Here is a 17,486-nt window from a genome sequence, read left to right on the forward strand (position 1 = left end):
ACGTGAGGAGGGCGTTGGCCTTCTACATAGACAGAACTAAGTCCTTCCGGAAAACGGACAGACTCTTAGTCTCTCTCGCTCCCAGATCAAAAGGAGAGGGTCTCTCTTCACAGAGAATCTCGAAGCACATTGCGTCCTGCATAAAGATGTGCTACGAACTTCGAAAGACTCCTTTACTGGCCCCGCCTAGGGCTCATTCCACCCGGGCGGTGGTGGCATCAACAGCCTTTTTCAAGGGCATCGCGCTAAAAGACATCTGCAGAGTGGCGACCTGGTCATCCTATGACACCTTCGCCAAGCATTATGCCCTACACCGGGTATTCCAAGAGGATACCCGCCTCTCGACAGCGGTCTTTTCGGGGGCAAGCTGCACATAACCCGATTACCCACCGCCTTTCTTAGGTTACTGCTGGGTAGTCACCTGTCGTGGAGCACCCACGGGGACACTCGAGGAAGAAAGAGAAGTTACTCACTGTAGTAACGATGGTTCTTCAAGATGTGTCCCCGTGGGTGCTCCACCACCCGCCCATCCTCCCCGCTTCGGATCTCTGTTTGGTGTTTTTCAGGAGCATCCGAGGTGGTTGGTCAAGGAACTGGCGGGGACCGGATCGCGCACGTGGCCGGGAGCGCGCAGGGGAGCGGCGCGCGCCGGTGCATGCGCGGTCCGGCAGAAACTGCTGGAAAGATCCGATCTGCGGCGCTGGGGCGAGCCCGACACCTATCGTGGAGCACCCATGGGGACACATCTCAAAGAACCATAGTTACTACGGTGAGTAACTTCTCTTTCTGTTTTCTGAGTTGAAGAACAGGGGAGTGTTGGGGCCCAGAGGAATCAATTTAAGGACACACTGAAGACACGCATTAAAAAGTGGAGCATCAGTGCTGACACTTGGGAGAACCTTGCCCAGGACCCTCCCCAGTGCAGAACAGTAATCCATGAGGGGATGGTGCAATTTGAGAGGTCCTGCCACAGTGCAGACAAGGAGAGATGGAGGAGAAAGGAGTGGCAAAAAGTGCCCTGTGCCTCTCCAGCAGCTGCCAACACCTGCCCCTTCTGCGATAATACGTGCAGCTCCAGAATTGGGCTGATGAGCCATCAATGGACTCACAAATAGGAGGGTGACGTGAAAGGCATCCTACTTGTTATGGAGTGACCACCAAGAAGAAGAAGGATCAGCAAACTGTTGTATTGAGGACTTATCTTCCCAAGAATTATTACAGAGAGAAAAAAAGAGAAACTTGAGGGTTGCAGCCTTTCAGATTCTCCATTGCTAGACATTTGGGCAAGGAAAAAAGTGGAAACTAGGTCAAATCACAAAAGATGAATATAAACAACACAAGTAGCTAGGGGCAAAATTAGAAAAGCAAAGGCACAAAAATAGCTCAACTTAGCTAGAGACATAAAGGATAACAAAATTTTCTACAGATATATTAGCAATAGGAAGACAAAGCACAGGGGTAGGCCCATTAATCAATAATAACAATAATAAAATATGTGGAAATGGCAGAGGTGCTTAACAACTTCTTCATTTCACTTTTCTCCTTGAAGGTTGGTTGTGATTGGATGACTAACATAGTAAATGTTGGAGAATTATAAAAAGCTATAAAAAGTTATAAAAGCAAAGGATCGTGTTAAAAATTACTTACAAAAATTAGATGTCTTCAAGTCACCAGGGTCTGATGAAATTTATCCTAAAATATCCAAGGAGCTGATTGAGGAGATACGTGAACCATTAGTTATCTTGGAAAAGTCACAGATGGCTGAAGTGATTCCAGAAGACTGGAAAAGGGCAAATGTTGTGTCCAGCTATAAAAAGAGAAATAAGGGTATTCCAGGAAACTACAGACCACTCAGTTTAACTTCTGTGCCAGGAAAGGTAATGGAGCAAATAATTAAGGAATCTATTTGCTGACATTTAGAAGATAATATAAGTAACAGTAAGCATGGATTTCTAAAGAACATATTGGCCGCGTCTACAAGTGCACGCTACTTCGAAGTAGTGGCGCCAACTTCGAAATAGCGCCCGTCACGGCTACACGTGTTGGGCACTATTTCGAAGTTGAAATCAACGTTAGGCAGCGAGACGTTGAAGTCGCTAACCCCATGAGGGGATGGGAATAGCGCCCTACTTCGAAGTTGAACGTCGAAGTAGGGCACGTGTAGATGATCCACGTCCCGCAACATCGAAATAGCGGGGTCCACCATGGCAGCCATCAGCTGAGGGGTTGAGAGATGCTCTCTCTCCAGCCCCTGCAGGGCTCTATGGTCACCATGTGCAGCAGCCCTTAGCCCAGGGCTTCTGGCTGCTGCTGCTGCAGCTGGGGATCCATGCTGCATGCACAGGGTCTGCAACCAGTTGTCGGCTCTGTGGATCTCGTGTTGTTTAGTGCAACTGTGTCTGGGAGGGGCCCTTTAAGGGAGTGGCTTGCTGTTGAGTCCGCCCTGTGACCCTGTCTGCAGCTGTTCCTGGCACCCTTATTTCGATGTGTGCTACTTTGGTGTGTAGACGTTCCCTCGCAGCGCCTATTTCGATGTGGTGCTGCCCAACGTCGAAGTTGAACATCAACATTGCCAGCCCTGGAGGACGTGTAGACGTTATTCATCGAAATAGACTATTTCGATGTTGCTACATCGAAATAAGCTATTTCGACGTAGCGTGCACGTGTAGACGTAGCCATCATGTCAAACCAACCTGATAGCTTTCTTTGATAGGATAACAAGCCCGATGAGTAAGGTACGGGAGTAGTAGATGTGGTATTCCTAGACTTTAGTAAAGCATTTGATACAGTCTCACATGATCTTCTTACAAACAGGCTCAGGAAATGCAACCTAGATGGGGCTACTGTAAGGTGGGTGCATAACTGGTTGGAAAACCATTCCCAGATAGTAGTTAGCAAAGGTTCACAGTCATACTGGAAGGGCCTAACAAGTGGGGTTCCTTAGGAATGAGTTTTGGGACCAATTCTGTTCAGTAGCTTCATCAGTGATTTAGGTAATGACACAGAAAGTACACTTATAAACTTTGCAAATGATATCAATCTGGACAGGGTTGCAAGTGCTTTGGAGAATATGATTTAAGTTCAAAACAGTCTGGACAAGCTGATGAAATGGTCTGAGGTAAACAGGATGAAATTCTGCAAAAAAAAAAAAGCAGAGTACTTCGCTTCTCGGTTTCACATATACAAAATGGGAAACAAGTGTCTAGGAAGGAGTACTGCATAAAGGGATCTAGAGTTCATAGTGGACAACAAGCTAAAACTTAGGCAACAGTATGAGGCTGTTTAAAAAAAAATACTTTGGGATGTGTTAACAGGAGTGTTGTAAGACAGGTATGAGATGTAACTGTTCAGCTCTTCTCTTCGCTGCACTGATTAGGCCTTGACTGGACTATTGTGTTCAGTTCTGGGCACCATATTTCAGGAAGGATGTAGAAAAATTGGGGAAGGTCCAGAGAAGAGCAGTAAAAATGAAGGTCTAGAAAGCAAGACTTATGAAGGAAAATTGAAAGAATTGGGTTTTTTTTTAGTCTGGAAAAGAAGAGACTGAGTGGGGATATGATAACTTTCAAGTACTTAAAAGCTGTTACAAGGAGGAGAGAGAGAATTTTTTCTCCTTAACCTCTGAGAATAGGATAAGAAGCAATGGACTTCTGTTAAATTTCAGCAAGGGAGGTTTAGCTTGGACATTAGGAAAATCTTTCTGTCAGTGTGGTTAAGCACTGAAATAAATTAACTTTGGAAATCGTGGAATCTCCATCTTTGGAGATTTTTAAGAGCAGGTTTGCCAAACACCTGTAAGGGATGATCTAGTTGGTGCTTGGTCCTGCCATGAGTGCAGGGGACTGGACTTGATCTCTCAAGGTTCCTTCCAGTTCTGGTATTCTGTGGTTATCATTACCATTGTCACTAATAAGAACCACACTACTGGAGGGCAGTTCTAGACACACCATCATCATCACTTAGTTACCATTGCAGTAACACTTGATGAGCCATGTCAAAAGCCAGCAAGAAAATGAGATTAGACTTTCGTGAACACGTTTGGAAAAAGGGGCTCCCAACACTACCTACAAATGGAGTTCTGTCCTGCTGCATCACAGGTGGCATGTTGTATCCCCCTGGTACTTCCAAATAGATTGGGGAATTTCTACATTGTTACCATCTTTCTTCTGCTTGACATAGCTAACACTGAGACAGTCAGGTAATAGGCAAATGCTTTTTTAAAAATTTTACAGGAATTTTGTGCTAAAGCATCATGTTTTTCTGGTACGGAATTGGGAGAAGATTCGGCAAAAGCAAGAGGAAGTGAAACATGTCAGTGACGGCATACACTCCTCATCATTATATAACCGCTGGAATGGAATCTGTCGTGATGACGGCAACATCAAATCTGGTGAGGCCTGCACAGTCTCCTGATATTACCTCTTTTTTCTGGGGGAGCAGGGCCCCTGGCCAGAGCCCATTGTTGTGAAAGCTTATAGCCCAGCATAATTTAGCTCAGATCTCATAGCAAATAGAGTGTTGCCTCCTAAGTCCAAAGCACTTTTTCAATATGATCAGGTTGTTTCTGTGTGGATCTGTTTTCACTGTCACTCTGATTGAGAAAGAAGCTCCCTCTGTAGGCATTATATTATATAGAGTTTTACACTTTCCTCTGAAGCATCTGGTATTGGCCATTGTCAGAGCCAAGAACTGGACTGGATAGACCAATGGTCTATTCAGTACTGAAATTCCTCTGTTCCTCTGGTGGATCCCCATGGCTCACAACTCCCACTGGAAATACTGTTGTTTATTGAAATTCCTGACCCTTCTCACCACAGTTGATTTGTCAGAGAAGGAGAAACCTGATGTGTGGCCATTTGAGGGGATTAGCACAACTGCATAAATAATGCAGAGCAAAACTGGTCCTCGGTGAGAAAAAAGTAGGTTTTCCGGCTTGTCCTCTGTTATGGGGATAAGACATGTGGCTGCCAAAGGAAAGTTACAGATCCTGCTCCCATTTGGAAGATCAAATTCTGCCCTCAGTTGCACCCATGCAGCTCCATTCCAGCACTGGGATACCATCTGGAGCAAATGAGGAATTGAGACCAACTGGCTAAGTATCAGTTCAGCAGAAAAGGACCTGGAGATTATAGAGGGGAGGCTGGATATGAGTCAACAGTGTGCCCTTGTAGCCAAAGAGGCTAAAGACATATTGGGGTGCATTAGGAGAAGCATTTCTAGCAGATCTAGAGAAATTAATATTCTCCTCTACTTGGCACTGGTAAGGCCACATCTGGACTACAGTAAGGTCTCAGAGTATGTGAGGGTTCTGTCCCATGCACCCTTGCGTAACCTGAATTTTGCATAAGTGGGGGTCGAGCTCTTTCCCTGGCAGAACACATGTTCTGCAGCCCGGGAAGCAGCAGAAAGGTAAGTCCTGGGGGCGGGGGAGGGCAGTTGGGGAGGCTTAAGCCTGGCATTGGGTAGGGGCCGTGGGAGGGAGGCGGGGGGGCTAAGTCTGGGGTGTGTTAGGGCTGCAAGGGGACAAGGGGTGGAGCTGAGCCAGAGCTGTGCACGGGGGTGGTGAGGCAGAGCAGAGTTGGGGTTGAGCCAGAGCCACGGGCAGCTTTGAACCAAAGGTCTGCGCAGGGGATTTAAACTGGAATGGAAAGATGGAACCAGGGCCATGTGCAAGGGGTATGAACGAGGGCGGGAGGTTTACACCAGGGCAGGGGTGAACCGGAGCTGAGGGTGGGTAGTGACTCAGAGCCATGCGCAGGTGGTGAGGCAGCAAGGGGTTGAACCAGGGCCAGGGAGGTTGAGCCGGAGTTGCATCTGAGGGGTGCTGAGCTAGAGCCAGAGGTGGGGGTCGGGGGTGAGCAGGAGCTATGCATGGGTGGTGAGCAGAGCTGACGGGGCGTCGGGGGAAGAGCTAAGCCAGTGCAGTGGGGAGCTGAGGGGTTGAGCCAAAGCGGCAGGGGGAGCAAACTAAGTGCAGCTGGAAATTGCACATTTCCAGGCCTTCCTGTAGGAATTGGGGTCAGCTGCATAAGAGCAGGGTCAGGTACTCTGAGTTCACATACTCTGAGACCTTACTGTATTGCATCCAGTTCTGGGTCCCACACTATAGAAGGGATGTGGACACATTGGAGCAGGTTCAGCAGAGGGCAGCAAAAATGATTAAGGGGCTGGAGCACATGACCTATGGGGATAGGCTGAGAGATTTGGGCTTAGTTAGTTTGCAGAAGAGAAGACTGAGGGGCAATTTGATAGTAGCCTTCAACTTCCTGAAAGAGGGCTCTAATGAGGGTGGAGAGAGACACTTCTCAGTGATGACAGATGGGCAGTGCAAGGAGCAATTGTCCGAAGTTGCAAAGGGAGAGGTGTAGGTTGGATATTAGGAAGAACTATTTCACCAGGAGGGTGGTGAAGCGCTGGAATGCATTACCAAGACAGGTGGTGGAATCTCCATCCCTAGAGGTTTTTAGTCCCAGATTGACATAGTCATGCTTGGAATGTTTTAGTCTGGGTTGATCCTACTTTAGGCAGGGGGCTGGACTAGATGACCTCCTGAGGTCCCTTCCAGACCTAGAATTCCATGATTTTATGGTATGCTTTGGTTCACATTCCATTCCTTGTTTTGGTCACTTTATTCCACTCTAGCACCACTATATAACCATAAATCCAGGTTAACTGGCTAGGGCAGCCCAAAACAACCAGAGCATACCAGTGAATCTGACCATTTACTTTTTATTGTAACCCAAACCAGTGTCAGTGCTACCAAGGAATATGCTTCTGAGCTTGGTTCAGGAGAGAAGACACCATCTGTTGCCATCTTCAGTATATAGTTTGAGAGGGCATTAGTTCCTCTTCAGGTAGAACTTCTGTATAAAGGTTATTCTGTGCCCCCTCTTTCAGATGTCTTCATGACCCAGTTCTCAGCCCTGCAGACTTCTCGTTCTGTGCGAACACGGCGATTGGCTGCAGCTGAAGAGAATGTTGAAGTGGCTCGTGCTGCACGCCTTGCCCAAATCTTCAAGGAGATCTGTGACAGTATCATCTCCTACAAAGGTGAAGCAGATACTCTGCTGTCAGCCAACACTGAGACACAGTCACTATTCGGAACACAGGGATGAGGGTCTTCAGAACATAAATATTATAGAATACATTTATTTCAGCTCTTCCCAAGCACCCCCTCCCTTTTTGCCCCCATCCTACTCCGAGTTCCTCCCTTCATTTCCCACACTCTCTTTTCTTGCCACCACAGGTGGGGATGTCCTACAAAAGTTGCCTTGCATAGATTCATCTCTTTGATTCAGTGTACAAGATGATACTGCAATGTGAACTGATCTCCAGTGCTAAACATGTGAAGAGTGTGCAATGCTGAGTTCCTTACAGTACCCAACAATTTCTGTTCCCTATGTCTGAGGGTGAAACGGGAGCTCTCGTTAGACTGATTTCACTGGTAACATGTCTTTTTAACTCTGATACGACAGAACTCTTTTTAGCTCTGTGCTTTCTTTACAGACTCTTCCAGGCAGGCTCTTGCAGCTCCACTGCTGAACCTTCCTCCAAAGAAAAAGTAAGTTCTTGCTTCTAGGACCAATCTGTAATTTTATTACAACAGGTGTGTGTTGGTGAAAATGACCCTATAGATCCCTTCCTGTTTTAGAAATGCAGATTACTATGAGAAGATCTCGGACCCCTTGGATCTTACCACCATTGAGAAGCAGATCTTGATTGGATACTATAAAACTGTGGAGGCTTTTGATGGGGACATGCTGAAGGTCTTCCGGAATGCTGAGGTAAGGCTGCCAAGGCAAAACACTACTGCACAGGCAGCATGGTTGTGGCCTGAATTAATTGTTATGGCAACAGAGATTCACAGAATCACCGGGCTGGAAGGGACCTCAGGAGGTCATCTAGTCCAGCCCCCTGCTTCAACAGAGAGAGATTCTGAGAATTCTCCAAGTCAAGTGTGTGCAGAGAGATGGCACTGGAAACTTGTTCACTTCAGCCTGCTCTGCTCTCTTCATTTGCCCAAGCTGCATGGTGTTACCAAAGTAATGGCTTGTGAAGAGCATGCAGGTTTCCAGCCTGAAGAGGCAAGGGTACTTGTCAAAGAAAGTGTACGTCAGGGCACATTCAACTGCCTCTAGGACATGTTGGGCAGGCCCCAGAGGTACCTAAGAGCTGGCAGGGCAGGGACATCGACCCATAAACACATGACAGTGGGTAGAGTGAATGCACACAGGAGGTACGTGAGGTCAGCGGAACAGTTCATCTGTCAAGGATGCGCACTGAGGTGGGCAAATTGGATGAACGTGCCTGAGGTAGGGCACATTTAGAAGAGTGCTGCTTCTCTTGTTTACATTTAGAAATACTATGGACTATTTACATTTAGAAATACTATGGACTGCTTTGCTGCTTCTCTTGTTTACATTTAGAAATACTATGGACGGAAATCTCCAATTGGGCGTGATGTATGCCGGCTCCGGAAGGCATATTACAATGCTCGCCATGAGGCTTCTGCTCAGATTGATGAGATTGTGGGGGAGACAGCAAGCGAGGCCGACAGCAGTGAGACGTCCATCTGTGAGAAGGAGAATGGACATGAGAAAGATGAAGATGTAATCCGCTGCATCTGTGGCCTTTACAAAGATGAAGGACTCATGATCCAGTGTGACAAGTGCATGGTAAGGGAAAAACAAAAGCTCCAACTTCCCTGTGGTGAATAGTTTCTATATGCATAGCTTCCATACTTAGTAGAGCAGAGTCTCCTTCCAGATCTCCCCTTCCTCTCCAAAGAGAGTTCAGCACCATTATTTCCACACAAGAAATGCAAATAACTCGACTACGGATAGATGCTAACTCTCTCATGGAACAGTCAGCAGTGCCTTTACAGAGAGATTAAAACTCCAGCAGTGAGTCAAAGCCAACTACATATGGACTGTGTTGTCTTTCATCTGACAATGTTACAGAAAGCCCTGCATTTCCTTTAGGTTGCTTGTTCTCATGCTCTCTTAATTTGTCTCCTGAGGAGATGTGTTATATTTATCAAATTTAAGCTAGGTCTTCCTAATCAGGATTTCTTTGTAGGTTTGGCAGCACTGTGATTGCATGGGTGTAAATTCCGATGTTGAACACTACTTGTGTGAACACTGTGACCCTCGATCCGTGGACAGGGTAAGATATTTTCAGTCGCTTTTGCTCTGATGTAACAATTGCACACTGTAATACTTTTTGCATTTATATGATTGCATGTGTGAATTGTTCAGATTGTAATTAACCTGTGGAGTTAGTAAAGAATAAACTCCTGCTGGCCTGCAATAGTGGGGGATCAGTTCACAGGTCCCTCTCTTGGGCTAGCAAAGACAGGAAGCAAACTCCTGAAGCATCCCATGCCAGATTTTATTAGCTTCAGTGATAATCAAGATGAATCCTACATCCTCTACCCCCAAGCAAAAAGAAACTTCACAGAAGAGTTTCCTTTTTTTCCAAGGCGACAAGTCTGGTTGGGTCAGTATAGAGTTGTGAGGCTCAGAGCTATTAACAGCTCAAACATGACAGGAAATATGCATATGGGGCGCTTTAGCCTTACATTGCAATCTCCTTAGGTCTTCCTTAATTCTACTATTAATTCTTGTTCTGTGTCCATTTTACTGAGCTTTGCCACAAGGATAGCTAAGGTAGTTGGCATCAGTCCCAGTGCTGGACAGATTGTAAACAATTAAATGAAAGGGTCAACCTGTCTCACCAGTTCATTTCTTTCTTTTGCCAGGAGGTCCCTATGATTCCTCGTCCCCATTATGCGCAGCCTGGCTGTGTTTATTTCATCTGTTTGCTACGAGATGACCTGTTGCTGCGCCAAGGTGTGTGCATGTTCTGATGACTGCTAGGATTTCCATCCAAAAGGAAGATACAAAAGCTCTTTGGTTTGACCTCGATTCAAAGACATGCATCTTTGATAAGAATATAAAATCATGGTCTTGTCTATTTTGGAGGTGACACATAGTGAGGAGGCTCAGATGATAAAGATTGATTGATGGGTAGGCAGTATGCTCCTTTAGCACAGACACAAACATCCTGCTGGCCAAAGAGAAAGCCAAGACAGCTGCTAGGCGTAAACAGGCATGGGCAAGCCAAAGAAGGAAGGCATGGACCTCAGCCACATGTTGGTGCCAAGCTGAATAGATCACAGGACCATACAAGCTGGACTTGGAAACGACCTATTAGATCATCCATCCCCTCCTCTGCTCCCCACAGTGTATACTTTTAGTCATTGTCGCAGAGTTCCAAGCTCTGTAGGTGTCTGATCTCATAGAGATCTGTCAGGAGACTTCCTGGTACTGAACCTGAATTTTTTTTTCTTAGCTTCGTCCCACAGATACAGACCAGGTTAGAAAGAGGTCCATACAATATAAAGACAACCGATCAAGAATGAGTTAAAACAGTTGGTATGTTTATTAAGGGTGTGGGGGGATGGCACACTTTTCAGGAGAGGGGAGAGTAACTAAAAAGGAGACCTGGAACAATGTCTTTTCCATCCTGTGTATGGGACTCTGTCATTCTCGTTTCCTCAGCCTTTCTCAGAATCCTTCTGCAGCAATCATCTCGGCCATGCTGAAAATATTTGCTTTCCTCTTCATGTTTTGGTTTCTGTCATTGGGTTACAGATGTGGGGGATATTTCGCTTCCAGGTTTGTTCCTTCTCTTCTAGTTTCTCTGTTTCAATTAGTTTTTGTTGAGATGCTGTCTCATTACTATACCGAGATCAATTTTGAACCATGCATTCAGTGCAAAGCTCTCAGAATAGCTATTAGGGCCATATGCTGCCTCTGCACAGACTTTTCCAATGTACAAAGCTAGGAAATTCTGCAGTTAGAGGTGTACCCTGTACAATGAACAAGAACTTCCACCCCATCGTTTGCCAGTGGCCTGAGAATTAGACAGCTTTTGGGACACCAGCAGGGAGCAGGAAAGTAGCGCAGAGCCTGTCCCCTGGCATTCTCTTATAGCTGCAGATTGCCTTTCAAGGCAGAGGGTGAGTTAGTCGTGTTTCACCCATGAGCAATTTTGGGGTAAATTTCCAATTGAAAATATGCTTAGAGCTTAGTCATCTGAATTGTGGCTTTACAGACAGGCTCTCCCTCTGGCTGGAGGAGGCAAAGAAATGCACCTGAATCTTAACCAATCTGGCCATGTTTCTACCTCATGGTGACCTAAGAGGTGAATGTCATGTACAGTAGAAGCTGGACTGAGCTGTTCTTCTTCGAGTGTCCCCGTGGGTGCTCCATGTTAGGTGTCGGGCTCGCCCCGGCGCCACAGGTTGGATCTTCCAAGCAGTTTCTGCTGGACCGTGCATGCGCCTGTGCGCGCCGCTCCCTTGCGCGCTCCCGGCCACGTGTGCGATCCAGTCCCCGCCAGTTCCTCTTTAACCGCCATCGGCTGCAGACGGAATCCGCTCAGGCTACGGCCAGAGTTAGCGTATTTAACGTTTTTAATTGTTTTAAAGTTTCTTCAGTCTTAGATTAAGTTAGTCGGCTGTTGTTTTCAAAAAAAAAAACAAAGAAAAGAAAGGAGTTCAAAGCTTCCAATCCTAGTAACAAGCGGAGCACCGGAGGCCAGGAGCCTAGGGCCATTAGCCCTGCTGCCACGGCAGGCTTTATCTGAGAGGGGAACAAGCACAGAGAAGGTGCTAAGTACCCTATTAACAACTCAAAGACTCACCACAATGCCCTCTTCAGGATTCAAGAAGTGTGAGTCGTGCCGCAATCCCAGCATCTGATGGGCACAGTCAGTGCATAAGGTGCTCGGGAGAATCCCATGTCACTCAGAAATGTTCCTTCTGCGCCAAGTTAACAGCCAGAGCAAGGAAGGACAGGGAAATGCGGCTGAAAATGCTGCTGTTCGACAAGGCCCTCCAGCCGGACATGCCAGAGCGGCCGCAGCAGGAGGGACCCTCCGGGGCCCATAAAAGGAAAGCCACGTCCCTAACCCCATCAGCGCAAAAACGGAGGAAAATCTCCCCAACCCGATCCCTGCCGGCAGCAACAGCGAGCGGGATGGGTGGAGCGCACAGCCCCCAGCCGCAGCTACAGCTGATCGGCGGCGGCGCAGAGACACACGTGGCGGAGGTTCAGCCTCCGATGATCAAACAGCCGCCCCGCACTGAGGGCAGGGCAGCGGCCAAGCAAGCGCCGGAACCGGCAGCACCGCAAACAGTGGCACCGACCCCCGGGGAACCGGTGGCGCAGAGCGCACAGGCACGCGGCCTGCAGGCACCGGGGGAGACCGTCTGCACGGCACCTCTGAGGAGTGTGCCGAGCGCGGTGCAGACCACGGGGCCGAGATCCGCGACGCGTCAGGGGGCGGAGCCACCCACACAGGGGAGGGGAAAGGCAGCACAGAAAACACGGCACCGCAGTCCCTCTCCATACAGGGCTGCAGAGCTGCTTTCTCTGAGCCCTCCGCTCGTGCTGCGGACTCCAACGAGAAGGCAGGGGTCACCCCTAGCCTATCCGGAGCCCCCATCTCCATTTCTACAGCCAGCCTCCCCATGGCTTGGACCACCTTCGCCCTTCTTGGGCTTCGAGCCACTTGAGTGCTATCACAAATCGGTCTCTCCAGCGTCCCAGGTCTCCAGAAGATCTCGCTCCCCCAGACGTAGGGGGTATGCACCAAGGGAGTGGTCCAGGTCACCATCCCAGGAGCAGTGCCCGTGTTGCCATGGTCGCCCCTATCATGCGGGGCATAGACACCATAGGCATACTACCAGGGACAGATCCCCACAGACGGTTCCGTATCCCCGAGGGCAATCGCGAACGGGGACAGAGACTCATTTATCTCAGGGGCAGTTGGTTCTGGAACCCCGGGATTTTCCCTCGCAGGCTTCTAGCGAGCGGATGTACCACCGTCAACAGGACCCGGAGGGGTCCAGAGAGGCGTACCCTAGCGGTTCCTTGTTGTCCTCCCCGGATGGGGCTACGGCCCCGGGGGACGTCCGTCCTCCGGACGATCTCAAACAGTTCCAAGAGCTGTTTAAAAGGGTGGCCTTCACGCAAGGCATCCAGATAGCAGAGGTGCAAGAGAAGCACCATAAGCTCCTTAAAAATCTGAGACCTCCGGCCTCCTCTAAAATAGCCATACCGCTTGATGAAGCAATCTTGGAGTCCGCCACCACGATATGGCAGACCCCTGCGACTATTCCGCCTGTCCACAAGAGAGCGGACAAGAAATACCTCGTGCCGGCGAAGGGCATGGAGTTCCTATTCAGCCACCCGCAACCAAATTCTCTGGTGGTAGAATCGTCTCAACAGAGATCAAAAACGTCTCAGTTCAAAACAGGGGGAACAGACAAAGATGCCAAGAAACTAGAGCTGTTTGGCAGAAAGGTCTACTCCTCCTCCACCCTACTGTTGAGAATGGCGAATTACGCAGCGCATCTAGTGAACCACAGTTTCGACTTAACCTCCCTCATGGACTCACTTCCAGAGGACAAGAAGCCGGTGCTCAAGGCTATCGTGCAAGAAGGCTACGCGGCCTCGAGGACGGGAGTTCAGCTTGCCCTAGTCGTAGTGGATACAGCAGTACGCTCAACAGCTACGGCAGTGGTCATGAGCAGGGAGTCCTGGCTCCAGACATCAGGTATCCCGAGGCATATGCAGGCGAAGATCGTTGATCTCCCCTTTGACACGCAGAAGCTGTTTGCAGTATCAACCACAGCGTCCCCAGTACCACAGGGGCTACAAGCAAGGGCGACATCAACAGCACCAACAGTACAGAACTCCCAGGCGACGTTCTCAACAAAGCCATGCGTCCTCGGGGCAGGGCCAAAGGCCACAAGTTTGACACACAGATCGAGGGCTGCACTATCACTACCATCGCGCAATGTCATCCGAAGCTACTGCTCCACCATCGCCTCCGACCATTCTACGACCAGTGGCAAAAGATCACCACAGACAAATGCGTACTGGAGATCATGGCCACGGGTTACGCGATTCCCTTCCAGTCGCTCCCACCGCCACAACCTCCACCCAGACCCCACCTAAAGGACGCCTCCCACAAAGCGAGACTCAAGCAGGAGGTAGGCCATCTTATGCTTATACGGGCAGTGGAAAGAGTGCCGGAGCAACTCCGAGGGAAAGGGTTCTACTGAAGATACTTCCTGACAGAGAAAAAGACAGGAGGCTGGAGGCCCAGCCTAGATCTTCGAGGCCGCAACCGGTACTTGCGCAAGGAACGCTTTCGGATGATCACAGTCACCTCTATACTTACGGCACTGGACGATGGAGATTGGTTCGCAGCCCTCGACTTACAAGACGTGTATTTCCACATAACTATTCACCCGGCTCACAGGCGTTTTTCTCCGGGTTATGGTAGGCAAAGAACATTTTCAGTACAAGGTTCTGCCGTTCGGCCTCTCCTCGGCCCCCAGAGTCTTCACCAAGACCTTGGCAGTGGTGTCAGCCTACCTGCACAGACAGGGGTGTTTATATTCCCATATCTGAAAGAAAAAAAAAAAAAAAAGACTGCCTACTGAAAGGGGCCTCAAAGGAGGAGGTACTTCTCATGATACGCGTCACAGCAGACACGTTCTCTTCGCTGGGCCTGGTCATCAATCTGGCAATATCAAAGATAGACCCCGCACAGGACATAGAGTTCGTAGGGGCACGTATAAATTCCATTACAGCAAGGGTTTATCTACCAGATGCCCGCTTTCGCGCCATTGGTTCCCTCGTGCAAGTCATCACCTTCAGCCCTACGGTGCCGGTTCTGACATGCTTACAGCTGCTGGGCCACATGGCAGCAGCAACATTTGTGGTACAGAATGCCCGATTGCATAGGCGCAGCATGCAGCACTGGCTGGCGAGCGTCTACAAACCGGCAGCACACGGCCACGACAGAGGTGCGCAGATCCCTGCAATGGTGGGTGAACCCCAAGAACATGCTAACAGGGGTGCCCTTTCACCAACCACAAATATCTGTTTTTCTCACTACCGACACCTCCCACATAGGGTGGGGAGCACACATGGGCGAAAAGGTGACGCAAAGACTGTGGTCCTCCACGGAACAGTCACTGCACGTAAATATACTGGAGCTCAGAGCTGTGTTCAATGCCTGCAAACACTTTCGAGACCATATACAAGGCAAGTAGTCGGGATCAGTACAGATAATACCTCCACCATGTTTTATACAAATCGGCAAGGAGGAGCTCGGTCCCGTGCCTTACGTGCGGAAGCAGTCCGATTGTGGAACTGGTGCATCGCCAACAATATAACCTTGAAAGCCTCGTGTTTACCAGGCACTCACAATGTAAAGGCAAACCAGCTGAGCAGGCGCTTCACACTCACACACGAGTGGCAGATCCGTTCCGATCTGCTACGACCGATTTTCCACGCATGGGGTTTTCCCCAGGTAGACCTGTTTGCCACTCAACACAACAAGAAGTGCCCACAATACGGCTCCAGGGCAGGACTGGGACGGGGGCCACTGGGGGACGCATTCGCGATCTCGTGGAGGGGCCCCCTGCTCTACGCCTTTACTCCCACAGTGCTTATCCACAAAGTCTTGCAGAAAGCCAGGAGAGAGAAAGCCCGAATGATCCTAGTAGTCCCAACGTGGGATTGACAGCAATGGTTCCCCTTACTCCTGCGCATGTCGGACCGTCCACCGATGCCCCTCCCGGTGGCGCCGGATCTGCTCACGCAGCCCAGGGGTCCATAGTGCATTCACACCCCCGAGCCCTGCGCCTGCAAGCATGGTTAATCCATGGCTCAGCTCCCTAGAGAACACGCGTATGGAGGGAGTGCAACAAGTCCTAGAAAGTAGAAGGAGGACTTCCACCAGGAAGCTCTATCAGCAAAAATGGACTCGATTCACTGCATCGTGTTCTACCAAGCAATTAGCCCCCCTTGCTGCACATATACCTGTAACACTAGAGTATTTACTGGACCTCAAGAGAGGCGGACTCTCCCTATTCACGTTGAAGGGTCCACCTTGCCACTATATCGGCTTTCAGACATGAAGAGGAAGGGCACATGGTGTTTGCCCATCCCATGATTACCAGGTTCCTCAAAGGGCTGGTAAACCTATACCCCCCCTCGGAAACCGCTTCCACCTTCGTGGAGCTTGGACCTGGTGCTTAATGCGCTAACGGGACCACCGTTTGAACCCTTAGCCACGGTTTCCCTCCGTCTCCTTACGATAAAGACGTCCTTCCTTCTTGCAATCACGTCAGCTCGCAGGGTGAGCGAGCTTGCGGCAGTCATGGCAACGCCACCCTGCACAGTAATTTCCAAGGAGGCGGTAACCTTACGGCTGCATCCAGCCTTTGTTCCCAAAGTTTCTTCAGAGTTTCGTATTAACGAACCTATAGTTTTACCCTCGTTATCCAAAGCCTCATAACTCCAACAAAGAGGCGTGCCTATACCTCCTGGACATGAGGAGGGCGCTGGCTTTCTATATAGACAGGACTAAGTCCTTCCGGAAAACGGATAGACTCCTGGTCTCTCTCGCTCCCAAATCAAAAGGAGAAGGTCTCTCTTCGCAGAGAATCTCGAAGCACATCGTATCCTGCATAAAAATGTGCTACAAACAAAAACAAAAAAAAAAAAAAGACTCCTTTACTTGCCACTCCCAGGGCTCACTCCCCTAGGGCGGTGGCGGCATCAACAGCCTTTTTCAAGGGCATTGCGCTAAAAGACATCTGCAGAGCGGCGACCTGGTCATCCTATGACACCTTCGCCAAGCATTATGCCCTACACAGGGTATTCCAAGAGGATACCCGTCTCTCGACAGCGGTCCTCTCGGGGACAAGCTGCACATGATCCGATTACCCACCTCCTATTTTGGGTTACTGCTGGGTAGTCACCTAACGTGGAGCACCCGCGGGGACACTCGAAGAAGAAAGAGAAGTTACTCACCGTAGTAACGGTGGTTCTTCGAGATGTGTCCCCGTGGGTGCTCCACCACCCGCCCATCCTCCCTGCTTCGGATCCCTGTTTAGTGTTTTGCAGGAGCATCCGAGGCGGTTGGTCAAGGAACTGGCGGGGACCGGATCGCGCACGTGGCCGGGAGCGCGCAAGGGAGCGGCGCGCACCGGCGCATGCACTGTCCGGCAGAAACTGCTTGGAAGATCCGACCTGCGGCGCCGGGGCGAGCCCAACACCTAACGTGGAGCACCCACAGGGACACATCTCGAAGAACCACCGTTACTACGGTGAGTAACTTCTCTTTCTACTGTCTCCCTGTGGTGGCTAGAGCTGCTTCTCTATTTTTAAAAACTGAAACTTTATTCATTTAATATGTCAAAGATTTTAAACATTCTGTTTGCTTCTCAGTATTCAGCTGGCTGACCAGCAGCCCCTCTCACCTTAGAAGCTTTACTTCTTGAGTCTTTTAATAGGACAAGGAGGGGTTTTCTGAAGAGTAGCCCTTAACTCAGTGTGCCAAAAAAGAGTTTAAACCAGTGACGCAGGGCACATGTGAGGACTACATCAGGAAAA

The 17,486-nt window shown here is 49.3% G+C and overlaps 1 protein-coding gene across 6 annotated transcripts in view; it reads left to right on the plus strand.

Moving 5' to 3' along the window:
- The window catches only part of ASH1L (ASH1 like histone lysine methyltransferase), a 258,896-nt gene that overhangs the window by 215,586 nt on the left and 25,824 nt on the right, over positions 1-17,486 (plus strand). For all 6 annotated transcript variants that reach the window (XR_012642903.1, XM_074981321.1, XM_074981326.1 and 3 more), the window contains 7 exons: positions 4,233-4,390; positions 6,898-7,050; positions 7,507-7,561; positions 7,652-7,784; positions 8,427-8,675; positions 9,079-9,165; positions 9,761-9,851. Coding sequence is in view for 5 of the 6 variants with exons in the window: in XM_074981321.1 (XP_074837422.1) it covers positions 4,233-4,390; positions 6,898-7,050; positions 7,507-7,561; positions 7,652-7,784; positions 8,427-8,675; positions 9,079-9,165; positions 9,761-9,851 (926 nt within the window). In the remaining variant the exon portion in view is untranslated. The remainder of the gene's footprint in view (positions 1-4,232; positions 4,391-6,897; positions 7,051-7,506; positions 7,562-7,651; positions 7,785-8,426; positions 8,676-9,078; positions 9,166-9,760; positions 9,852-17,486) is intronic.

Source organism: Carettochelys insculpta, chromosome 30 (genome assembly GCF_033958435.1).
Source record: "Carettochelys insculpta isolate YL-2023 chromosome 30, ASM3395843v1, whole genome shotgun sequence".
Taxonomy (NCBI): domain Eukaryota; kingdom Metazoa; phylum Chordata; order Testudines; family Carettochelyidae; genus Carettochelys; species Carettochelys insculpta.